General features: G+C 32.9%; 1 protein-coding gene across 1 annotated transcript in view; it reads right to left on the reverse strand.

The window, feature by feature from the left end:
• The window catches only part of LOC118186660 (uncharacterized), a 387,713-nt gene that overhangs the window by 53,794 nt on the left and 306,653 nt on the right, over positions 1–27,266 (reverse strand). The window contains exon 4 of the mRNA XM_085818254.1: positions 5,055–5,188. Within this exon, the coding sequence (XP_085674380.1) occupies positions 5,055–5,188 (134 nt within the window). The remainder of the gene's footprint in view (positions 1–5,054; positions 5,189–27,266) is intronic.

A 27,266-nucleotide genomic window follows, 5' to 3' on the forward strand; every position in this document is an offset into this window, starting at 1 on the left:
AAGCACACTAGTTATCCAGATAATTACACCCAACAAGGCTCACGGGAGATCTTGCGTTGCTTGCAATGCATTGTATATTTTAATATTGTACTATTTAATATTTCATATGCTTTTATACATTTTAATTTCAATTTATAAGTCCCCCCTTCCAGCATGCTTTCGTGGTGTAACGGTAGCACACTCGGCATGTATTCCAGAGTTCTAGGTTCGAGTCTCGGAGGGGAATTTGCTCATTTTCACCCCTTCCTGCTTCAAAATAACCTAGTGACTCTACAGTAGCGCCCGAACTAAAAGGTGGTGGAGGAGGATTCTTCACCACCTGGATTTGGCGATTGAATCCCTTAAGCCCCAATCGCCTTTCAAAAGGGTATTTTCTCCCTCTTTCCAGCATGCCTTCGTGGGGTAACGGTAGCATACTCGGAGCGTATTCGAGAAACCCAGGTTCGAGTCCCGGCGAGAGTATTGCAAGTTTATTGCGTCTCCTGCTTTAAAAGAAAAAAAAATTAATGAGTTTATTAAGTTGTTAATTATCTTAATAGTTTATGTCTGAAAGTAAGGTACAGATAAATACAAGATAAAGTACAGTACAGATATAGAATTATATTTTTTTATAGTAAAGGGATTTCGTTTAACTATTTAGGGAGCGTGTAAAATAATTTTGTAAAAGAATTTAGTTTTCAGAGCTTTTTTAAGATGTGGTAAAATATTCTGCAAATGATCTTTGTTATTTATCTGACTTTTACATGTTTTAACAAACTAATAAAAATCTAAAATTTTTCCTCAATTTATCACAAGTGTACAACTAAAATCATATTTATATTCCAGAATGAAGGCTCGAGGTTTTCGTAACTAATCTAATCATCCGAAAAAAACAGCCATTTTGCATTCAAATTAAATGTTCAAATGATTTAGTTTCTGGCATCCACATATTGAATAAAAAAAGAAAATTTATTAAGCACTAGCTTCGCACCTTGTAGATACAAGTCTGCAAAAGCCTTAATAGATGATTTATTATGACAAATAACATTAGTTAATGTGTTTTACAAAACCAGGGCAGCGTGAAAATCAACCATCTCCGATATTGGACTTGCTTGCTTTATCGATTTTTGTACAAGTGACAACATTTGATCTCAGCACGACCATCTATCATCGTTTGGCATCTTCATCAATCCTCGTCACGTGGTTAAGGAACATGCTGCGATTGAGAAAGGATTTGGTTAGTGTTTCTCCTCTGACAATCACTGCGGAGTTGGGCAAGGAAAACACTTTGTATCTTGAAAATGGTAGATGGAGCGTTTTTCGTGGGTATTCTTAGTTGGATAGAAAACAGTGACTGAGATGGAAGTTTAATTGACATACAGTTTGAAATAACAATTGTCACATGTTGATTTAGAATCGCACGTAACATTTAGAGACAGAAATTTCCTCTACTAGCTGAAGCTTTGTTGAAATTCAGACATATTTATTTATTTTACCAAACAGTCCTTGAGGTAGCCTAAGGCAGTTTCATTGTTATCTGAACTGTTATTACGATATTATTCTCTTTATATATGCCACGGCGTTTGGCGCATATTTGTAAATACATGATTGGCATTTATATGAACATTAAATATTTACAAACCAATAGCTAAGTCATTTAAAATCTCGCTGTCTTCAGGTATTATAAAATTATTTTTAAGAAGTATTTATTCACTTTCAGTTTATGTAGACTCGAATAATCTTCTCAGAAGTATTGATTCATACTTCTTAGATAAGCTGATCTTTATGACTTGTATAATTATATGTACTTTCCGAGAACCTGCCGCGATATATCCTTAATAGGATTAAGACCTAGGCTATGTAAGGCTGACTACAGGCCGAGCATTAAAGTAGCTGAACACTGGTAGCTAGCTTACGGGTTCAAACCCGGTGAAAGGGCTGGCTGCATGGTTTTTTCCGTTGTTTTTCTGGTGTAATGTATGCGAGGCAGTTTCTCTCAGAAAGTCATTTATAAAGGCATATTTAACTTTAGATAGCCCTCGAGTGCTTCCCTATAATTAAACAAACCAAGACAAGCCTAGGCTATTTAAGGTAAAAAACTTGGCTTCAATTTAGCGAAGAGGGTAAATACTGAGCATACATACAGGTCATACCTGTGTGTAGCTTGGCAATATATTAATTATATAGCAAGCTTACATGTGAAGAAGTTCGAGCCACCAAAGATGAAAAACTCCTCAAGGTATGCATTGGTATTGCCATTACATGCATAACGTAACGCTAAAAATTACAATGCCTCCAAACTTAAATAGTGACTTAATGTTTCCCATAGTTTTTATTTCTTAAAGTTTGAGCGAATTCATTGTTCAGTTGGAAAATGCTTCTTGTTTAGTCTTTCATCTAAACTGAGCTATGTAAGAGACACGCTCCAAAGTTAGTTAACGTATTTTTGTCCTATTAGTTCACATTTTGCTTTTGTCTTTGATATTCATTGTCTTTGACAGATTAAAAATGCTTCTGTATTCTTTTTCTGTAAAAATGCAAGCGCCTGTATTCATTTCTTTATGTAGAGTCTGTATTTTTTTCCGTCCATATCAGGCAGTCGAATATATAAGCTAGTTATCAAGATACAGGTATGAAAAGACCACGCAACATAGAACTTTTCTAGATGTTGGTCCAACAATATCTGAGTAAGTAAGAGTTTCTGGTGGTTCGACTTGAGTACAAACACCGGTGAATGTATTGACTGCATGGATGTTTTCATAGGTTTACTCATGTGCAATGTAAATATTTATTAGCTTACTTTGAATCGTCTTCTGTAAAGACGCTGATGTTTCATCCTAGCGTGCTTAGCATTCATTGAAAATAATCCAAAGAGCTAGTTTTAGCACTAGAAGCCTACAAATGATGCACATAAGTGTGAAAGAAAGAAATCTTTCATTGTATTTGAAAACAGTAGATTCAATCAAACTTAATTTGAGAGCAATCTATGACATATTTAAACCATTTAACTATATCTGGAAAATTATATCAGGTATGTGCAGTCTTGATCTCTATCATCTCCTTTTTCAGAGCTATTCACAAGGAAACGGCACCGGTCTTACGCTACCTTTCCTTGTATATTCATGACTACGCAAGAATAAAGCCAAAACTTAATTCGGTATACATATAAGAAAAAAACTCTCTAACTGTGACAAACTGATTATTTATGCGATTGGGTAGAAATAATTCTTCCAGAAATGTCGTGAAATGCTGTTAATATTATATTTATACAAAATTTCAAGTCATAGCTATTATTAATTGACAACGTATTTCTCATAAACACAAGGGAGTTAGAATTTTCTTATTCCTTGCAACAGTTAAACATTATATGAGTTTAATTTACTATCACCTTATTACAGTTTGAATGATATATTACAGATATTTCTTGGTTGGCAGTGAATTATCTATGTACAGTGATATACTTCTTACATTTTTTTTATTTAATTTACAGAAAACATTGTAAACTTTAAGATCTGATATCCTGTTAAATTAATTTCAAACTCTAAATCACTAAATGTTTTCAATTAAGCAACTTGACAGTATGATTTGTTTAAATAATGGTTTAACCTTTCGGAAAATTCTACCGACTTCAAAAACGCTCAAACTACGAGTATATTTTTAATGTAATCGTAAAATTCTCTTTGAGTAATTAGGCAATAATCTGCTGTCGATTATCTCACATGTCGGACCTAATCAGAACAAATTCACGAATTTTATCGCGGCAAGGAGCACATAATTGCGTCTGTGGATGGCACATGTCTTGAACTCCATTTAGGTGACAGCATGACTTTGACTTCGGCTTAGTCCTAATCATTATTGGCAACTCCCCGGGGGACGGGTCTGAGGGTCTCCCATTCCTTTTACCTATCACCAAAACACTCGACAGGACTTTCGGCATTCCGTATATTTTGAGTGCCCTCATGCCGCAAACACACTATAAACTTACAAACATCCATGCCTTTACCGAGTTTCGAATCCGAGCCCAGCGTAGGAGACAACAATTTGGAGCATTAAGCACTATACTAATTCGAGTGGCAAGCTATAATAAGAAGCTTTTTAATATATATAATTTCGTGTTTCAATGGTTTTACATTTTTCAGGTAGGTGGTTCATGAGAGTCCTCTATGACATAATATATTTTCTGTAAATATGACATGGCTTGAGCGATTTAATAACTAAAATTATAGAAAATTATGGTATTTCCCCATGTGTAGTACTGTTTCGGTGTTCGGTCTATTAAAGCATGTTCAGTTAACAGCTGGCATAACTTGGTTCCAATCCAGAAGAGGCCACAGTTAATTTCTCGTGTTTTCTGTTCATAATGCATAATAGTCTCCACATTAGTATTCGAACTAAAATCGGCTGATAATGAATCGCCATTATTTCGATTTGTTCAAATGAGTCTGATGCTTCCCCTAGGTTACTATTTTATTGTAGATGAATATAAAAACTTTCATCGCGTTCTTTCGTGCGTACTTTCATGCGTAAATAGTTAACAGGTCTAACTGGTAGGCAGAAGATTCATGATCCAAACTGAGTATAGTTAATGTTTTCATGTTTGCTATTCCCAAACGTTTAGTAGATTGTGGAGTTACCAATGTGCTTGGTTATAACACGATTTCGTGATACTGCAAGCGGCAGTATTTCGCTTAGTAAAATAAATTATTAGCCATCTCCGCAGCATAATAAATTTAATATTTTACCAAAATAATTAACATGAATACATGCTGCACGCGAGTATCAGCGAGTCTATTGTATACATAAAGTTCCCTTTTAGTTAAAGTTTCAGTTAGAAAGTAGATAAGAGTTCAAAAGTCCAGTTGCTGTTAAAGACTAAATAAAGAAAAGAGTATTTAAATAGTATAAAAATTTATTGTTTCACTGTTGCTTAAGAATTAAATATAAATCTATTGATATTTTATAGAGTTCAAGTTTCTACTTGAAGAAGAACTTTCGTAAGCGGAAAGCAGCTTTGAAATACCATTATCATAGTTTTCATTTAAGACATGTATTCAATAGGAATATGAAATACTCACCTCTTCGCCGTTTACTTTCCATTGAAGAAAGGAGGGAGGTTTGGAGGGAGCAGACATACATGTGACATTCAAGTTGTCCGCAATAGAATATCTGGAACGAGCTCCGAGAATAGTTGGTCCACGCTCGGGCAAAACTATAAAGGAAAAGTAAGATTTAATCGGATTTTGCTTCCCATTTCCTTCCTCGTTCAGTGCTGTGGTGGTATATTGTAGATAAAATGTAATTTCAGGCATTTAACAAATTTGCCTGAAAAATATAGTAAATCAAAGTCATAACTCATGTCCATATATATTGCCTTAACTTTTATTATATTTACAGAATTTATATTCTTTTAAAACAGTGAACTTCATAAACATACTTCATTATTCATATTATTGTGAAACCTTTATCATTCTAAAAGAATAAAATATTAAAAAAAGGGAAATTCATTAATGTTGCTTTCATTATACGCAGGAAATAAAAGGAATATAATTATTCCATTATAATATTTTACTAAAGAATTTAAATACAAGAATATGATATCACCGTACACAAGCATTTGATATCACGGATTTTAAACACAAGTACACTCATATCCATATTTATTCTCCCATACCCCAAAATAATATTTCATGATATATCCAATCAATGCAATCTGCAGGGAATGTATGAAAGCATTATCTAATTAAAAGCGATCAAACGATTTCTGCTAAGCAAAACAAGACGTTATGTCATCTGACGGTGAACCAATATCAAAGCGAATTTCTGAAGAACAACTTTTGATTGCAATGTGCAACGACTTAAAGAGGTTTCCTATAGCTCCGAAGTATCATTTCGGAGGAAAGTATGAAGTGGTGAATCAGTAGGCGTTTAGAAGCAGAGCAGACAACATGGAAAAAGGGAGATGAATGAATATTTCAAGGCAGGTAGTCTCTGTGCTACGGAAATCATTTCAGAAATATAGAACTGTTTAAGAAATATAGTTATAGAAATATAGAATTGTTTAAGAAATATAGAACTGTTTTAAGTGTGTAAGCAAGCCTGCACTTCGTATTGCGTATCGTTTATAAACATCATCGAATCAAGACAACTCATCAAGGGATTTCCCCAACTGGTTTTCTTCCTATTCTACGTTTGGAGTTCGAAAGTGAAGTTCGGTCCTCGATCAGTAACTATATTTTATGCGAGTAAGATAAGCATGAATGATGGCTTCAGCATTGTGTGAATTCGTCAACCTCGGGGTTCACCAGACATAAGTCCACACTTTTATTACAGTAAGGAGGCATACGTAAAGTCACAAACTAATAAAAATGCCCCTCAAGGTCGATATTTGGTAATAAATGCCCATTGAAACATGTAATCTACTGCTCAGCAGTAAAGTTCAGAATTTGCAGCTTACACTGGAACTGTTATATTTCGGTAAACCATATACGGAAGGTTTAACGCCTTTATTTCAGAAAACCAAGAGTATGCATTTCACTACCTTCACAAGAGAAGAGGGATCGTTTTAGTTGATGCAAAGAATATCAGAATTGGAGTGAATATCAGCACTCCAATGTTCTCCTGATGAGTAGAGGTTAAGTTTATCTGATTTTGAATGTGTCTACTCCTGGAGGGAATCAACAATGCGAAATCTTTCTTCGGACATTAGGAAACATAACCACTTCGGTAATACAGGTGTGATGATATGGGAAGGAATAACAATCGATGGAGGGTTATGGATCGTCCACGGTTTCAGCAACGGATCTGTGACTACTCAGAAATATCGGGATGAGGTCTTCGCACCTTATGAAAAACTTTTCAAAAATGTATGTGGATCTGAGCTTTACGTATGAACCACAGTGTTTCTTAAATTTTTCCTTAGTACTTATGAACCATAATGCTCGTCCACAATGAGCAAACCTCGTTCACAAATTCATTGAAAGTGGAGATACTGTACGAGTGCCATGACCAGCGAAGTCTCTGATCGTATCTCGTTAGAGAATTTCTGGGATTGCCTTTGAAAGACAGTTGCATTGGAGACATCTTTCTCCTAAACTTGTCAATGCCCTGAAGACCGTATTACCGAAGGAGTGGAAATTAATTTTCCAAACTGCGGTTAACACCGTTATTGCCAGTATGAAAACATGTTGTGATATGTGCGTAAGAGTCAGGGAAGACCAAATTCGATAGTAAATTCTTAAACCTCAATTTGTTTTAACTCTCTTTGTAACATATTACTACCATTTTTATTCTTTCATGCTATAGTTTTACTTTTTCTTTTGTATTTATGTTTTATGATGTTATGTGTCATTCCACGCAAATTCATCAGATTATATTTCATAGGAAGTAAGTGTTGTTAGTTACGAGAGTGTATTTGTAATTAATATTACATTTAATAAGATTAAATGGATATAATACGTTTATTTGTTTCATATAAAACACCGCAGTCTGGCTCTATTTGCGTTATAAAAATACCGAAATCTGATTCAATGACGTTAGGATATTTCTTATTCGATATTCCCTTTGCTTTTTATATTTGATTTTTGTTGCTATGTAGACTGTAAAACTAAAAGTGCCCAATTAATTTTATTGCTCAAATATGTGCTTCTGGGATGTAAATAATCTTATAATTTATGTAGTGCAACTTTTAATCTCATGATATATTGTTTACTTGTAGTTACACAAAATTTCAATGCATTTCCTTCAAGGATACCTATGCATTTCAACAACATTTGTTTAAATTATGTTGCTTGTCCAGTCTTCCCGGGCTTATGGTGCACAAATAGTAGACTTCCTCCTCCAGCGGACGCGCGATAACAGATTAAGTATAGTAGCAAGCCTGTCATTCTCATGGGGTTGCAGAGGCAGAGATATAGATTATTTAAATAAACAGTGGTGAAAGGAATTTAAGATGCTTCCAAGTATATTATAAAATTCGGGATGATCTGCATTAATCTGTAATTAAAATAAATATGTACTTTTAATTATTTGTTTTAGGTATTTAGCTATGAGATCCATTACACATTTAATTTTTTTTCATTGAATTTTGATTTTGGTTTGTCGAAATCCTAGAGAAATTGTATGGAACTCTAGGGCCACTGCACTGACGGATATTCGAGGTTCTTCAAAACAGGGAAATCTGCGTAATTTTTATGAGATAAGTTTTTTACTATTATGTCTTATGTCAGAAAAGAAAAAAGTAAAGGTTTCTGTTAGACAAAATAAGGCTTTTTTTTAAAATTCATATGTAAAAGTTACAAAAACAACGACTAGATGATATCAAAAGTTTCGGTTAATTCAATTTCAGCTAGCAATACGATGGTAATTAACTAAGCTGCTCGTACTGGACTAACTGCGTCCTTATTTTTAAATTTTATTTACTCCAATCTATTGAGTAGAAGGTTTTGGAAATTTTCTAAATATTCATGGACATTTTCCGTTTTCGAGGGCGTTCAGAAAGTGAGCTCCGCTAAAATTTAAAATGGATTCGTCGACGTAGTAATTGTTTTGATCTAATTGATTTGGATTTGGGGTGTATGGGCTCTAGAGCAATAATAGTGAAAGGTTTCAGTAAAATGGGAATTATCTATTGCTGAAGATACAGAGAAGTGTAAATGAAGATATTATCAGATATCGTAATGCTAGTTTCGCTAAGTATTCTTATTGTAACTCAATAATAATTGTAATAATTGTATTGTAATAAACTCAATTTTGATATCATGTACATTCACAGTATATCGAATAAGTTTCAGTTTAATGGCTATTAGCTTCAATCTACCTGAAGAGTGATAGTCCTCAAACAATGCGATACTTATAATATCAACAGTTTCACAAATTACGTCTTTGAGGTACACTAAATCTTGATGTGCTTTTCCAACGACAATAACCTCAGCTTACACTAAAGATAAAGCTACAAAATGTTTCTTTTAACAACACAATAATATAGGACAATCATTGAACACAATTACACAACCAGATGTAGTTTTCTTATTATTAAGATCTCCCAGTATGCAACTACATATAAAGACAAATGAAAAATATTATTACATCTTGAATACGGTAATATCAGCTCAGATATTCCTTCGAGTTCTTGAAGTATTTCCTTAAAGCCACACCAAACATAGTCTTTTGGTTGTTCTAGTAACTAACTTAAATAATTAATTACGAAAAAAAATATGGGGGAGTCATGTAAGCTAATTATAGTAAAGAACCAAACAGTTCTCTTTCGATAAGATAATTTACAGGATGCCTTTTCGAAATCAACAGACGCAGATTAATTTCAGTTGGAGTATATAACGTTTAGCAATCCAACAGGTTGAACTCGTCTTATAAGGGTAAAATATAAGGCACTTGATCTAATAACAATTAATTTTGTATGAAATATATTCGAACTCCTAGAAATTCAGAATTTTTTCCAAACTTAAACAGCTTGAACTGTTTAGTTGACATTTCAATAATTACATTAAGTCCGTGATAATTTGACAGAGAAATAAGTAGATCATCCACGCAAAAACGATAATTATCTTCAAAGCGCTCGTTTAGGGGATAAACATACAAGGCTCTCATTATTTAACAGTTTGAAACTTAATTTTACTACGAAACTGAGAATTTTTTACACCACTCTCACGCCGCGTGATTCAGTTTGTTTAAACTCCTTCTAAGTTTGCAGTTTCTATTACTGTTGTCATTGTAAACGTTTGGCCAACCCATGTAAATAATTCCTTTTAAATAATCATTTAAGGAAGTAACTGTTTACCTATTTCGCTGAACAATTTACTTCTTGGAACTGCATTTTGCTGTTAAAGGGGTAAATAAATAAGAGGCTTCCGTTAGATTGAATCAGGTTTAATTAAACACAGAAAAAAGTAAAATAAGAACAAAGCAATAGATAACATCGGAATTCTAGAGGAACAAAATGCAGCAAATAACAATTACTAATACAGGCAGCCCTCGATTTTCGCACAATTCGCTATTTCACACATTTTAAAAAATTCATTTTTTTAAGGAGACGTTTGTGAATACAGTAAGACCCCGCTTAACGCTGTTTCGTTTAGCGCTGTTTCGGTTTAGCGCTCTTTTATTTCAACCCGGGGATTCTATGAAATCGCTCGCAGCATACGTAAAATCCCCGAAATATTATGCAGCGATAGGTTTCAAATACATATCCGAAAGAGTGTACTTGTATTTCTTGTTTGGTGAGGTATTGTACAGACATATTTTGAAGGGGTAAATGTGGAAGATGTCGAAGAAATAATTCAAGAAGCAGCGGCTAGTCTTTCTAATGATGAGCTCAAGGAATTAACTGAACAAGAAGAAAACAAAAATGTTGACAGCAGTGATTCAGAAGAAGAGCAAAAAGAACTTTCGATGGCGTTTGTAAAAAGGAGTTTGTCTACCGTAACTGAAATAATGGATCAATTCATTGAAAATGATCCGAATTTTGACAGGAGTTCAAAAGTAAGGCGTGGTGTTAGAGATGCTCTATCCGTTTATGAAGAACTTTTAAGAGAACAACGCAAAAGAAAAAGGCAAACAACATTAGACGCTTTTGTCACAAAAAGGCAGAACACTGAAAACGCGGAAGGCTAACTAAATGTGACTGACTTAGAATTTTATTTGTTTTTTTTAAGAATATTCGTTTTGTTATTTATATTTTGTTTTTATTTTTGCAAGAAATAATAATGTGGTATTAATTTGGGCTTTAAGAAATAAATATTTAGTTTTATTTTTATTAAAAAAACATACTTTTTAAATTTAATACCTAACCAATTTCCTAGCCATCTTCCCCTAACCCCAAAATTTACATGTAAAGATAGCCTCGTTTAGCGCTGTTTCGCATTACGCTCTACTTTGATGGAACGTATCCCCCGCGTTAAGCGGGGTCTTACTGTATAGCAAAAAATTGTTCCCTTCAATGCAGTCGTTCCCACTCACGCTGTTCAGAGTGGCGCGAAATGTTAAGCGAATTATTGCTTAGTTCAAATAACAGACTACCCTTTATTTCACTCAAAATAAGATGAATAGTCAACATATTTCGGCTTACAACAAAGCCTCCATGCAGGCTTGAAATCAAAAATAAGAAATAAGAACTGTTTGTGTTGTTGTTGTTGCTTATGCTCACTTGTATGACGTTGTCAGCCCAAGCCTACGAAATTCCTCGTGGCAAGAACTTGGCTCGCCGCATATTTAGAGTGCCGCCATGCCGCACAGACACTGTACATCCATGCCTTCTCCGGGCCCTTCGGCACAGCAGTGACCAAAGCTAACCACTGTACCGGTTGGGCGGCTAGAAATAAGAACTACATATATTTAACTACAAGACTTAGCCGAAGCTAAAGGAAATCTAACCTAGTTGGCTTTTAAATTTAAACTAGTCTGTAACTATCAAAGAGGCACGTAATATACGGCCGAGGGTCACAGCTTAGACAGACTTAGGTCCGAAGGCAAATGCGCGCTATTCAGGATTCCTAACTCTCTCTCTCTCGAAGTAAGTTGAACCTTCCTTTAATATTACTTCTTACTAATTTTCATTCAAAGCGATACTAAAGATTCATTCCTGGTAGGGAGTTGTAAGTTTAATCTAGAAAAGATAGGAAAGCACAATTAAATTAAAATAATGGTCATAAAATTAAAATATACCTTGAAATATTACTGACGTATAGTTAGTTGTACGGACTTTAAAACGCAATGGCACAGTCATTTTCGTTAAGCTTCCAGAAAGTAGAAAGACAAGCTGTGAGACTGTTTGTGAGTTAAAATTTAAAGATTAATTCACTTTTCCTTTCGCACTGGCGGTTAAGCGATGGTGTAAAGATAAAATTTATAATCTAAAATCTTAGAGAATGTTCCAGCACACCAAAATTCTCCTGAATTTACGCCCGGAAATCTATGCTGTGCTTCTTCTTCCCAATATTACTTACCTTATGCAGTTCAGGGATCAAACAGTGATAGCTACGCTTAAACAATATTATATAAATACAATAAAAAATCAAGCCATCAACGCAACCGGCATAGATGAGCTTACATTAAGAGATTTTCAGAAGCTTATAATATATGGAATGCACTGAAAAATAATTCAGACTCGCCTGCTTAAATAAAAGAGTTATCACTGAAAGGTTCCTGAAAACAATTTTGCTCACCCATGAGGAGTGCTTTTATAAATTCTGAAGAAACTTAGAATTTAAGATTAACCGTGTAGTCTTTGACTACGAGGCTTAGTTCAAATGTTGAATTTAACTGTTAATTCGCATCGACACAAGTGATGACTTATTTTATTAGCACGAGATGTGCATTTATGTTTAAATTCTGTCTTAATAAAAAGTTCGTTTTAAATCTTTTTGAAATTTCTGTAATTACTCCAGACCAAGCGACAATTCGTTCGAAGTCGGTTGGGAGTTTGGAACTATATGCTACCAACGAAGGTCAAATGCTGTAACTTCAAAGAAAGAATTAAAATGCTATTGCGAAAGACTTCCAGGGATTTACTATTTTGGGGTTGCATTATGGCCCAGTTAATGCATTGGAATGAGGTAGACGAAACTCGCAAAAAGAATAGAGTTCGACAATTTGAGTTGGGAGCTCCAAGCCCCCTACACTAAAATATTTAGTTCTAAAAAGGAAAAAACTGAGTCTTAGCCTTGTTAGGCTAGCTGGAGTCAGGAACCTGGAACTTTGACAAATACATTTTTGAGTAAAGCTTTAATTCAAGTTATTAAGTGTCTATGGACTGCTGGCTTGTTCAACGAGCGAGTAACTGGATAATGTCGATCGTAAGAAATAGATCACGTTAAAAACCAGCTCGTTGCAAAAGCCTTAAAAGCAGGTGGTAACAGATGAATTTCGCCGTAGATTCTCGAATGTTATATTTAAACTCACTTCATTTACATATTTTGCTGGGACAGGTATGACGAAAAATCTGAGAAACTTTTAATATAGGAAACAACATCTTACTTGAAATAAGTCTTATTCAGTGGAGCCTGAACTAAAATATGATAGAGGATAACTCTCAGCTACTTGAATTTGGACAACTGAGTCCTATTTCAAATCGTCCTTTAAGTAGGAAAGAATGTATAGAATTATATCGCATTCTTTCCATAAGTGCAGCCATGGTATCTAGGCTAGTAAACTATAAAAAAATGATTTAAATCTCGGCTATGACATAACTGAAATTTTATATTTTCAGTTTCGAAGAAGCTAATGTTTTCTACAAGGCATTACCAAATTTGTATTTAATTCACTGAACACAGTCGAAGCAGCTTGTTGTAGCTAATGTAATGAATATTTTATTAAATGTGATTTTTCCCCGCGCAAAAAGCATGCAATTTAAAATTCACATTCACAGTACTAGAACTATTTTCAAAGAATTTTATACCTTATTTTGAAGACATTTTCTAACTCAATCGCCATCTTTCGCGCTAGTATTTATTTAAGAAAATAATTCTAGTTGAAATTTTTAGAACCTTGTATTTTATTTATTTTAGAACCTTTAGAACCTAGAAAGACTTCTAACAGGACACACGGAGAGTGAAATTATACCTCAATACGAACGTCAATCTCGTTTTTCTCGAATAAACTTCTTCGCATGTTTCTTAAATTGATTTCGAATATTAAGCTTCACTGTGCGAAAATTGTGATAAGTTTTCCAGTTTGCGTATTTCCCTTATAATCTGATCTTCTCAAACTAAATTACGTATTTTCTAAGTAAATATGAAGTTCGCAATTATCCACGGCTCGAATCATCGGCGTTTATAATCATTTCTATGCTAATTTTCTGCTTTCTTTGTTAAATACAAAGCCTTTTCTAGAGAATGCGGATGTGATCCATCAAGCAGCGTAAGCGGCCAACTGGCCCAGAAGATATTATTACTAATGAAGCTCGTTTCATGAGTGCGTGATTCTACAAGTCGAGACTTGATTTGTGAATTTCTAGTTGGTATTCAAAAGCTCCATCTCTGCACTTTTAATTAAAATGATGGGTTTTCGCAAAGCATGTTATTTGTTATATTCCGCATTACCTTGTACAAAATGTTCCATATTGTACACCAGTTTCCAAATAGCCGCTTATATGCACACGGTTAGTAATTCTGAGACAGATATTGATTATTAGTGTATTTCCTTGAGGTTTCTTCCTTATTTCAGTTACAGATTTGCTAGGATTTGAATTCATAACATATTTTATATAAGATAATTATTTGTCCTTCAAGACTTAACAATAGAATGATCAGATCTGTAATTAATATACCATATATTTCAGTGTGTAAACGGAAAATTTTCAAATTTTTTGTTACTAAATTTTGGTGACCACCTTATATACGAGTTCAGAATAACTTACAAATAATTCAGTCATAAAACTGAATAATCCATATAATATTAATAATTAAAATGTAAAGTTCATCCTAAGTTTCTAACGGTTAATTTTAGTCTCTCCTTCTTAATTTCAGTTTACAATTTCCTATCAGAATGTTTTTTTGGAATCGCGTTTAATGCAGATGAGTAAAAGTAGTATTTAAGTAGAAGTTTCATTGACTTCGCGAGAGAGCCTCAGAATTTCTGACTAGCGCTCGTTAGCCTTTTGGCTAAGTCTCTCCAAACTGTTACTACGCTTGGCTAAGTCTCTCGGAAGCTTTGCTGTACGCCCTGAGAAAAGGGCCGTCTGTTTAATTTTTATTTTAAGAAATAAAGGGTAATTAACTCTTCTTGATTTTACGTCTCTTTTCCAGAACTCAAGTGCTTATTCGCGTAGCTGTTCATGAGGTTCCTTTACATTTAGCAGTTAGATAAAAGGGTGGAACCCTACAAAAAAATTACAAAAATTATTTTAACTTTATTTGTTCCTCATGTATATTAAAAGATTTTCAGTACCATTACCACTTTTGAAAGTCTGTCTCTTGTTTAGGCAAATTTGGGCGAATGGCTTTGTCTTAATTTCGCCAGTAACATCGTTCTCAAACGCGTTTTAGGAAACATCATCTTCAGTTCCTTCATTAGTACTGCTGATGCAACGCTTTTTGAAGGATGGAATGTTTATTTTGTGAATGCGTGAAGATATGCAACATCATCTTCATCTCGTCTAATAAATTCAACTTACTTAGATGACTAATTATTAGGTCTTTCGGCAATATATAGTTGAATTGGCAGGGCCATGCTTTCGGCTAATCCAATAGTTCTTAATTTCTGGAGCAAAGTGTTTTCTCTCAGCTTATACATGAATTCAGTCTAAATACAGCAAAGCAACCGATGTTTATGGTTTAAGGTCTTTTTAAGGTTATTCGTATTAACGTTATATAGTGACGAAATTACGAAACGTCCCCTGGGGACAGACTGTTCAGCAGCAGCACGTGTCGGACTGCCAGTGTTTACCGGTCTTACCGCTCCGGTCTTGGTGGACAGTGCTTGTATTTGGAAATATATAGGAATTATTTTTAGTTAGTTTAACCTTATTCCGTAGCATTAACGTACATTATAAAAAATTAAGTTAAATGCTTAAATTTAATTTGTAGAATAGAAATACATGATTTGATCTTGAAACAGATGTTAAATTATTATTATTTTTTGAAATTGCAATATTTAATAAGAATTACATCAAGTTAACGAATATAAATTGAAGTGTATGCATATAGCAATAAAAAGTTCAGATATGTAGATGACATAGATGTATGATGAAGCTGGAGTTTGTGTTTAAAAAGTGAGGTACAGATGTACCATAGCATTATCACCGAAAATATATATGCCTAAATAAAACATCTCAAGATGCACGACTGTTATTATTCCATAGCTATAGGCCTACACTCACATATTAAAAGTATAAATATATGAATTATATCTTGTAAAGAATAAAAACAGCAGCCAGTTTCACGTTAGGCAAATGTGGGATGAGTAAAAATTGTGTTATTAATGCTAGATTAAAAATGATAACCTTATTATACTTCTCAGGACGAACATAACATTGCTTTATAAATATTGGTTTAAAAAACATTTCGGATTCATTATAAGTGAATAAATTATTCATGGAGAGATTCAGAAAGATTTGTTATAATCATATTACAACAGGGAAAGAAAAAAAAACGAAAGATTGCAATTTTAGGGGTTTGTACAAATTAAAGCTAACATTGTATCATATATTTCCTAAACTTTTATACATTATATGATATTATTTGCATTATTTGCGCATTTATAGAAATTATTTGCGCATTTATAGGAATTTTTAAAAAATTTTCTGCATACCGATTTCTGATAAAAATTAATTTAAGTAGTTTTTACATGTAACAGTTTCAAAGCTACTTTTTAATTTTACACTTTTTGCGTGTTAATGAATTCTTATTTATATGATTTTATTTTTGATATTTTGAGGATATGTCTTTTAATAATTTTTGTACATAATTTTTGTTTAATTGTGTTTACCTAACTTGAATTTTTAAAGCTTTCAAAGGCTGCAAGATTTGAGATAACTAAGGTGACTGTATATATCTAAACTAACTGCGGTTTGCCTCTATGCGGCATTCGCTAAGTATTTTCTAGGCATATCAGGCATAATATCTGCAGAGCGTATTATTTTATCATTAAAAACAGTTTCTGAAGTTTTCTTTTAGTTCAGTGTTACTATACAGCTTGAATTTAGAGTAATAAATAGAGTAATTTACCAAAATTTCAAAATTTCCTTTCAAGAAATTCGAGAAACACAACTTTTTAACGTTTTCACGGATTACAAACGCAACTCTTCCATTTACATTAAAAGACATAATAGTTAGAAATGTTGGTGAATCTTCGGATTATGGTAATTTGGCGAATTTTTGGCGAAAATTTGGCGACCAACCCTGCTACAGCAACTTACTAGTTTTTTTTTTTTTTTTTGGACGCCATTTTGTTTTCACAAAGTAAATGCATTTTTTTTAACTCAACATTTTTTCTAACAATCTGCTAGCCGAATTACGCTTATGGTGGTGTGGTGTATTTAATTATGGCAAAGCACACTAGGGCTATCTGCCTAAGGGGAGGGATGCCTTCGTGGAGGACTTTCTAAAGGGAAACTGGCTCGTATACACGTTACACATGGAGAAAACCACGAAAACACCCATGCAGCCAGCCCGTTCGCAGGATTCGAACCTCGAACCGAACTACCAGTGTTCAGCGACTTTACCGCTCGGCCGCTCATGGGCCAGAATTACGCTTATGCTAGAACTTTTATGGAACAAAAATGCTTAATCGTGACGAAGATTAGGTGGGAAATTGGGAGAAAGTGCAGAATCGCCCACTGCTTCGCGCGTTTTTAAGAATTGCACATACGCGGTATCCATGTACACGTCGACCTATTTTCACTTAAAAAAAATCCCAGAATTGCACAAAAATGGCATTGCGCACACTCTTTATTTTATACAGATAGATACACATCGACTTATTTTCACTTAAAAAGTCAAAGAAAACTGACAAAATCCAATTCTTCTTACTCTTGTAAAAAGCGACAAACAAATAAGTGGGCGATTCCGCACTTTAGCAGCGAAATTGTTTCTAAGTTCTTATTAGCTAAAATCACGATCGGAATTTTCCGGAAAATGTCCCATGACATGTCTCATGATCTTTCATTTCTCTCAGACAAAATAATCTGTGATTCGAACTGTGTACTTCTCAGATTATCGCCAAAGTCCTACCTAGTAACCTTTACCGCCTTACCAAAATATCGCCAAACTAACTTTTCCATATTCCAAAGATTAGCCGAAATGTTAATTAGGTGATTTTTGTCTGTTTTCACAGAATATTACATTTACGTAGAGTATCGCTGGAAAATGTTTCGTTTCTTTACAGATTACATAATTTCATCACCTGTTCGTTTCTATGCTGTAAAGAGGATATTCCCCTGCATTTGGATGCATTGTTTTCTTCTTTAACACTTGTGTTTCTTGAAACAGTTTCCATTTTCCGTTTTTGTAAGGACAAGTGTAAAAGAAGTAGATGTATAAATACAATATGATAATTTCTTAAAACACAAAGGATAATAATCAGACAATTTCTCTAGTGGACTAATATAATGATGTTCAAATTTCTAGAATAAAATTCTAAAAATCCTCAAGCATTCTTTCAGCATATTCAGCTAAACCAAACCATGATAGATTTAAAATAAAATAAATAATTTTTTAAAAGTATTCAGGAAATTAAATTTACCAACATATTGCTTCTTAAATGTTGAAAATGATTATTTAATATTTTATATTGCATTGGAAAATATTAAACGTAGTAAATCGCAATTCAAATGAACAATAAGTGCTCCAATTTTGAAAATTCGTTACAAACAAACTTATCTTAGTGCAATTACCTATAAATTTACAAATTATTTATTAGTTAGATCCTGTGATGGCTTTAAGGTAGGAAATGTACGTGCAAGCGTTATAAAGGAATACATAGTATCTTAAGAATTTGAATATGCAAGAAAAATTAAAGAAGTTTTTTCATATTGATTTTTAAATCAATAAAAATATGAATATTTCATTGGCTTAAAAATCAATATAATAAAAAAAAGCTTTATTTACCAATATGAAAAGCAAAGTGGGGAAAGCAAATTGCTTATAAATTAAAAAATTAAGCCAGAAGAGGAGAATGAAAGTTATTCACAGTCAGAAGTACAATGAACAAATATGTAAATGATCGGCGATTCGTTTGGCACTACCCCATCAGTTTTACGCTAGAAATTTAATAGAACTGGAGTTTATAATTAGTTTTTGTCATTAACAAATTTTTCAACATGCTTTGCTTCTCTGCACATATTTTGAAATTAATACACGAAATATTCAGAACTTCTCCCTATATTACAATTTGATTTGGTGCTACTTTGGTAGACGGTTGCACGGATTTTGGCGATTTTTTGGCGATTTCTTTTTGGCAAGCGATATGACTTATGGTAACCCATTGCTAGACAAGTTATTTATGGTAACCGATACTTTGTTGTCATTGTATTTAAAAAATAATGCGTTTTATTATAAATTCCGTGTTTTAAATATTATTTATGACTTCTAAATAATAAAAATGAATTTAATTTTGCATTTTTATTTGAAATAAAAATTTTATTGTTTATGATATTTTATGGAATTTTATATTGTGAGTGATGTAATGAATGACGTCACATTATTTTAAAAGTAATTGGTTTTAATATCTATACATTTAATCTAATGTTTTAAACATTATTTATGGCTGTTAAATATTAAAACACAATTTAATTTTGCATTTTTTAAATATGATTTTATTATGAATGATTATTTAAATAATTTTAATTCTAGGCGTAATGTAATCAGCTCCCTGATTGGTTACTGAATATTTGTGCATTACCGCGCCATTTTAAAATTTTATTATTCATCTCTTCGAATTCCTCAGATTTCAAAGCGAATGGATGTCTCCGTTTCGAAGATGAATGTTGTTAGTGGTAATTACCAAGAATTATTGGTATCGGCATAAAAAAATTGCCGTTTGAGACCTTATTTTGGCCAACCTGGATTTCCTAATCAAAGATTTATTTATTGTTACAAGGGTCAGGAACCTCGCTAATTGCTTCTTCAATGAAGTGCGAGAAATGTGGATAACAGATGAAGATTTTTTTTTTCCTGGTGCTTATCAATATGCGTATAGTAAAATGCTTAAAAAAATGTAAGTACATATTTTTCTTTTATTTTATTATTGTATACTTCAATTTTTATTAAAAATTTAATACATATTTTTAAAAATTTCCTGAGATATTTATTGCTACATGTTTTAATGTTAAATAATTATATCCTATAAAACTTATTTTAAAGGATTTGAATTTAAGTAATTGAAAACTTTTAATTCTTTTAAACGTTGGTATGATGTTTTCAATTCAATATTCAATATAAGTAATATTTTATTCCAATTAAATGTTGGCGCAATGTTTTTATTCTATTATATGAAAGTAATAATTTAACCTTACTTTAGCATTTTATACTCTTAGTAAATGTATTTATTTACATTTGTCAGCCATCTTAACGAAAACAACGTTTTCAACAAAAAATTAATCCATTATTTTTAACGATATTTATTTTTTTAAAGTTTCGAATACTTTACTATGCGTGAAATACGTAAAAACAGCATTTTTCAAGATGGCTGACGACTGTAAAAACCGCGCCAACAATTGCGCCAATGTAAATCGCCAAAAATCCGTGCATCCGTCTACCAAAGTAGCAACTTTGATTTAAAAAATAGGTGTCATTAAGCGCGCTGTTGGTAAAAGTTTACAATTGGGTGCCCCTTGTTTCTTGGCGATTCTTTTTGATGCCAAGATCGGCGCCAGGAAGGCACAATTTTAAGATGGCCGCTACACAAAACCAAAATAAGAAGTAAAAGAATTGCACAGTTTCTGTGGCCATGTACACATCGATCTGTTTTCACTTAAAAAAACATCCTAGAATTGCACAAACTAAGCATTGCCCACTGCCTTAAATTTGTCCATGTACACATCAATCTATTTTCATTTAAATAAAATCAGGAAGCTAAAACAGAGTTTAAACTATCATGGTAACCAGCAGTGAGGTTTCATCGCCAAAATTTAAAAAAAAAAAATTGTTGCTAATCGAAGGGACATCCAATTCTACACTAGAGCTCGCGCTGTTACTGGTATCTCTGAATAATATCGGATTCTAGTTAATTAGATTATTTATCATTTAACAAGCCAAAATAATTGCGCTTTTCATTAATATACTTACGTGTTTTAAAATCATTCAAAAAGTTAATATAGCATAATAAACATATTGTTACGAATTTTATATTTGATTAGATATTTTTAGTAGAACTACATTAAAATTGTTTTGCTTCTCGTGCAATGCAATGGGAGATAAATTTTAAGAGAAGGCTAAGCCGAAAAAGTAAAAGTATACGACACGTGCATTTAAACATTGAATAAATTCACATAACTTTTCTTTGTATTTAAATTGAATACATGTAATCGACAATTTTGTCAGCTGTAACTGTAATTAAATCCTCTTGTTGATTTCCAGAAATCTCGAGAAGCAAAGAAATTATCAGAAATTTCTCGCGACCAATTAAAAGCTATAAAAAGCCAGAGAGAGAACAGCTCAGCTCAGTTGCTTAGTTACTGTTAATGCGATTTGTTTAGTTCCGCACGAACTGAGATATCTGAATTAGCTCTTTGAATTGCGTTGTATTTTAACGCTTTTAGTGGTTTAAAGTATAGCTACTGGTTGTACTGCGTTCTATTTAACATATTTGCATTCTACTGATTATAACTGCCTGATATTACGAACACTTGTACGAATATCTCTGAGGAAAATTCCAGCGTTTTGTTATATTTCTTGCGATAAGAATAGTGTGCATTCAATCTGTTACGTACCCGTAAGTACGCAGCAGTATGTTTCAAGTAATTACGACTAGACGATTAAGCAGCCTACAATATTCGTTAAATATTAACTGTTCTATAAACATTCATAGAAAAGCTGTAGCGTATTTTTTAAGTTTAATATTCTTTACTTGCTTTTATGGCCAGGTATTTATAAAATTAATTACATTCTTTAGATTAGATGAAATAGAAATGGATTGTATTATTTAGGCCTAATGTACGGTAATTTCTTTTTTCAGGTATTCCGAAACTTAAGAATAATAAAGCCCATAATTATTACTGCACTGTTTAATTATTTCGCTATCAATAATTCATATATGTCCTAGAAAATCTATTGTGTACTGGAATATATACACTAAATTTTAAAAGCAAAGCACGCTATACAAGTAAGCAATTTTCGAAAGCGTAGTTGTCACTGCACTGTTTAACCATTTCGCTATCAATGATATATGTGTGCATGTCTCAGAAAATCTATGGAATACTGGAATATGTACACTAGCTAAGTTAAGGATGCTAGCTAAGTACACTAGCTAAGTTATACAAGTAAACAATTTTTGATTTGAATGGCTGAAAATTTCTGAAAATGCAGATGGCAGCATGCAAATATCGTATGTTACAGCCAGTTCTTATTGACTACCAAAAATACGATAATTAAGCAGTCTCTGAACATGCCATCATTCTGAAGGGTTCGAGGAGCTGCATGTAAATGTTGATACGACGTATTTACAACTTTTGTAAGATAATTTTTGATGGAGTTTGGGTTTTTTTGACTAAGATAAGACGAAAGACAGATAGTGACCGCTGGTGTGTAGTCGAACGCCTTGAAACAGGACAATAAAAAATGTCGCTTTTCTATTTGGCGTTGATAATTCGATACTTTCTCTAATGTGAGAACAATGCCATACACGTCAAGGTTGACCAAAAGTCCTTAACCCTTTTGTAGATCGGTATATTACTATAGTAGCCAAGCGGAATCGGTGTACCGTCGACATCTTGTCTCAGATTAGCACAATGTCCTGTTCAAGGAAACTCCACATTTACTCTGGAATCATAATAAATGTGCAATGATCTGGAGAGAACAAAGCGTACAGAATCAGGCCCGAGCATCATAGAACATTGATATTCAGAGGTGGCAGCATCAAGGCGCCAACTGGAATTTCAGTTGGCTATGTCATTCAGCTTAACCTCTTTAAAGACAACTCTGATGGCTGCTCTGTAGTGGGAATAAAGTTCTATATTCCATTGTGAGACTCTATGCTGCAGCAGCTGGTCCTCCTTTCCTCATTATAGATGATTTTCCCTATTCCCAATTAAATAGCATCGTTATCATTGAAGTATCATCATTAATGAGCACCTCGAGCGTGAAAGAATGCCTCTGATCTTGATCAAACCGAAAATCTCTGGGTAACATTGGGCAAACTCTGCGTATTTACCTATTCTAGCCAGTATCAAACGGCTGGAAAATGCTCAAATAGAAAAATGGAAATTGCTAGCATCTGCGATGATTGATGAACGTATTGAAGGTATGGGCAATCATTGTAAAGTTTGTATGAAGTTCTTGAATGGTGACATACCTTATTAATGTAAGTTCTGTTTGCTTTTTGTTAATGACTTAAATGTGATAACATCATATACGTAACTTAAGAAAATTAAATATTATTTTCATCTTCGTATATAATGCATATTTTCTCTCATGGATAAACACAGCTGCTACCTTCATATGCAATTTGGTGCTAACCAAAGCTTCCCTCTTTCAATTTTTGTTAATTTTACCGTCGGATGCTTAAGTTTTAGAAGACAACGTATATTCCAGTAAACGCTAACACTGGGACACTTTTCTCTCATTTACTCTAAGAAAACTTTCTTAAGTAAAAAGAAAAGCAGATTTCATAAATATGTTCTGCATAAAATTGGAACACATTGTGCAATGCAACGGGGTATGAGTAAGATTAATGAGCATTCGAATATGACTTTTCAGTTAATTTCAAAAAATCATGCCTGATCATCAGATTGTTTTACATTAAATATGCAGTTAAAATTAATGCTATCAATATTATCGATCAAAATAATTCTTGAAATTAATCAGTTTACCAGAATTAAGTAAATAATTAAATTAGTCCAAAACGATAGTTCTTAAAATTAATTAAAATAATCCAAAAAATTAGTTCTTAAAATTACTTCACCAATTTTTGCTTTATTTAACTTCAACCAAAATTGTGCTTGACTATTAGAATGTTTTAGATTAAATGTTCTTAAAATTGATGAGTGCTGGAATATTATCTTTCAATTCATTTCCGCCGAAATCATGCCTAATTTTCAGATTGTTTAAAATTGAATATGCACTTAAATATCCAATTCTGGATCTGCTACTGAATTTTATTTGTATTCGTTTTTATTCTGTACTTTATTTACAATTTACATAAGGACAAGATAATTTGTGCATTGAAAATAAACTAAATAATTAAATAAAATAATGCATATCAACCCCTACCTTAATAATTACTGCAGTTTTTCAATTATTCGGTCTTCATACGTCGATAGCTTAGCTACATTTTTATGTATGTAGGGTGATTAAAAAATATTTGGAAAAAATGTAAAGGTATATAGAGAAGACCGAAATAAGAAAATTTTATAATGAAACGCGCACGTGAAAATGGAGAGTTCAGATGGTACAAAAGGTTGGTGAGAGGTAAGTAATAGCCTTCTGCTAGCATAAATTATCATTACTCGAGTAATTTCATCGTCATTCCTAAACTATGTTATTTTAAATTCAACTGAGTTTAAAATGGAGCTGAATTTTAAATAAAATATTTCACTCAATCAGCTATCTCAGAATTATTTAAACTTTTTTTTTATGCAACGGATATTAATAATTACAACATACATTTTATACACTTGTGTTTATAGGGATAATTTATGCAGTTTTTCTGGAAAATTTCGATGTTTGTACCTTAAACAGTTTTATGTTACTTATAACTGTTATAAAAAGTCTCCTGTGAAATGTGCAGAGGGATTTAAATTTTCTTCTGCTCGGATATGAATTGAAAATTATCATTTTTAATACATTTTCCATCATTGATACATTTGTTATTATTGGTCGTTGTTAATGATTTATTTAATTTTTGTAAATGGTTACTTGTACACTCAACCTAAACGCAATGCGTTGCAAGTTGATTATGATTATATATTGTATGCAGTTAATTACGAAAACGGAAGAAATAAATAATTCCATATAAATTGTAAATATAAATGCACTAAAGTTAAGAACAATAATTGACGTCAAGAATTTGCGTATTTTAAATAAAAATGGCAAGAACCCTTCGATGGTCTGATAATGCCTTCCTTTTCAGTCGCTTAAAGTTTCAGAAAGAAGGGTAAAACTAATTGTCTTGTGCGAATTTTATTTCCTTTGTGTCAATTCTCGTTTCTAATTTTTGTCCTCTTTCGAAGAAAAAAAAATCTTGATCTGCTTCTTAATCAATCAGGCGGTGAATAGGTTATTCCATCTAAATATTATTCTGTTTCATATCTATGTTCTCTATTCGTTTTTATTATTACCATAATCTTGTTCGAAGCCACGTATTGCTATATATATATTCTGCTTTACTATCTTTGGCCTCTGATGTGGTGACAAACATCATATCCATATCATATGTTTGTTCTCTTCTTCTTGCACTTTATCTCCATTGCCTTAATATTTTATTTATTTTCTTTGCTATAAGTAAGCTCTGATGCTTTCATTGGTAATAACTATTATTTTCTTATATTCCTTACAAGGCAGGTCTTCCAACTATCAGCTCTCAGTTTTCTGAGAACATATATGAATCTATTTATCCCGAAATACATTAAATTTAATTCTTTTACTACTGTAAAAGTATGCACATGTCTTAATGGTTTATGGATAAACAATGTGGAAAGCATTTTACTGTGGAAAGATGTTTCATACTGTAGTTATTTCAGCGCGATAAAGACAGTACACACTTTACGCGATAATAAATGTAGTAACTTAACGTATAGAAGAAACGCAGTAAAAAATGGCAAAAAAAGGATTGATTATACACCGAGTGCAACTAACAAAATCAACTGAATTACAAGTTTCAGAAATACAAGGTCACCAGCTATCGAGCACTAATAGACTGAAAGGTAGTTTGAAGTTAATTCTCCCGGCTCATTCGTAGTTCTTCGCAAGTTCAGTAAACAAACAGTAGACAAGTCGTTCCAAAGATCGAGTTCAATGACGTCGTTTGATTTCTCAAATGGCAGAAACGAGAACACAGTGGTAATAGAGAATAATTGCTTTTGAGCAGATTGTGAGTCAATCACGTCATAAGCTCAAAGATTTCTGGTCAGGAAGAGCAAACCTTTTGTATGTCTTGTTTTTTCCCACTGACTTCGTTGAGAGCCAGAGATTGTGACTAGCACGCGTTTGCCATTTGGCTACACTCTCTCTAAGCTATTACTACTCTTGGCCGTATGTCAGGCCCTGGATAGCTTCACCAGTTTAGTTGATATTTAGGGGCCAACTACTTAGAATTTTGATAGCTTCGCTATATCTTTTAACTATGCATTAGTTAAGTTTTATTTCTTAGTACTCTTGAGTTCAAGTCCAAGTAGAGGCTTTTCTGTACGCTCTGAGAAAGGAGCCGACTATTAAATTCTTATTTTAAGAAATAAATGGTAATTAACCCTTCTTGAGTTTACGTTTCTGTTCAAGAAAAGGTTGGAACCCCACAAGTTGTTTACCAGTGGTACCAGTTTACCTTTTCATCCATAAAAAAATCACTAAATTGTGACAGTTGAGCTAATACATTTTATGTTTTCCAGATTTATTATTTGACGAGATATCTGCGAATTTATTTTCAGATGTACTATCTATTTCATTTTCGCAATTAATCAAGTGAGAACTTTTTCTCTTACCTTCATACTTTTTTTAAATCTCAGAAATCACATTTCTCAGACTTTTTCTGGCGTCTGTAATTTTTAAATGCCTGGTTTTATAATCTTGAAACAACATCCAGACCTCGATGCATACATACTCACATCTAACTATATTTGGTTACGCAAGGCTGCTTTGGAGATTATACGATGTTTTAAAATTTTGTTAGAATGTTCGCTACTGGCGATCAAATTTATCAGAAAGTTTGCCATTGGCGATCAAAAATAACATATTTAACGTTTTATGATTATTATTGTTATTTAGGTTTCCATATCACATTAGAAGATTTATTTACTATTGTGTATTACTTAAAGAGTAGATTAGTATATGCTTTTATGAGAAAAATTGAAAGTTCAAGGGCGGAAGTACTACATATTACTAGGGAGTTGTCATAATAATGTTCGTAGAAAGTTGACAGTTAACTCATAATAATGTGCAGACTACGAGTAAAACAATGTTTAAAGTCGAAACTTTACATCTCTCTCCTTTCAGTAGAATGTTAGATTAAATGAGTAAAGCAAAGCGTACGAGAACTATTTGTCTAAAACGATAGATAACTTCGTGGTGGATTTTCTAAAGGAAACAGATTTGTATGCACATTACAGGAAAAATTCCGAAAACTACCCCGAAGCCAAACCGTACCCTTGGTTCTAATCGGGATAGAACTACCATTATCTAGCAGCCATTACTATACCATTATCTACTGGCCACTGGTGCAGTTTAAGCTGAAGGAAAAAAAGGCTGATAAATTTATATTTAGAACTATATAAACAACTCGAATTCCCTTTCTGCTATTGTTAATTTCATAATTTTAATCATCTGTGAGACAATGATCCATATTTCTTTGAAATTATGCATTCTATCAAAATTTGAAAATTAAAGGATGTGTTTAGAGGTTACAATATATTCACAATAACTTTTCAGAATTTCTGCCCATCTACGTTTGAATTAATCAAGTGGACAGAA

This window comes from Stegodyphus dumicola, chromosome 6 (assembly GCF_044657685.1).
Source record: "Stegodyphus dumicola isolate Sdum_Otavi_A_Nest chromosome 6, ASM4465768v1".
In the NCBI taxonomy this organism is placed as follows: domain Eukaryota; kingdom Metazoa; phylum Arthropoda; class Arachnida; order Araneae; family Eresidae; genus Stegodyphus; species Stegodyphus dumicola.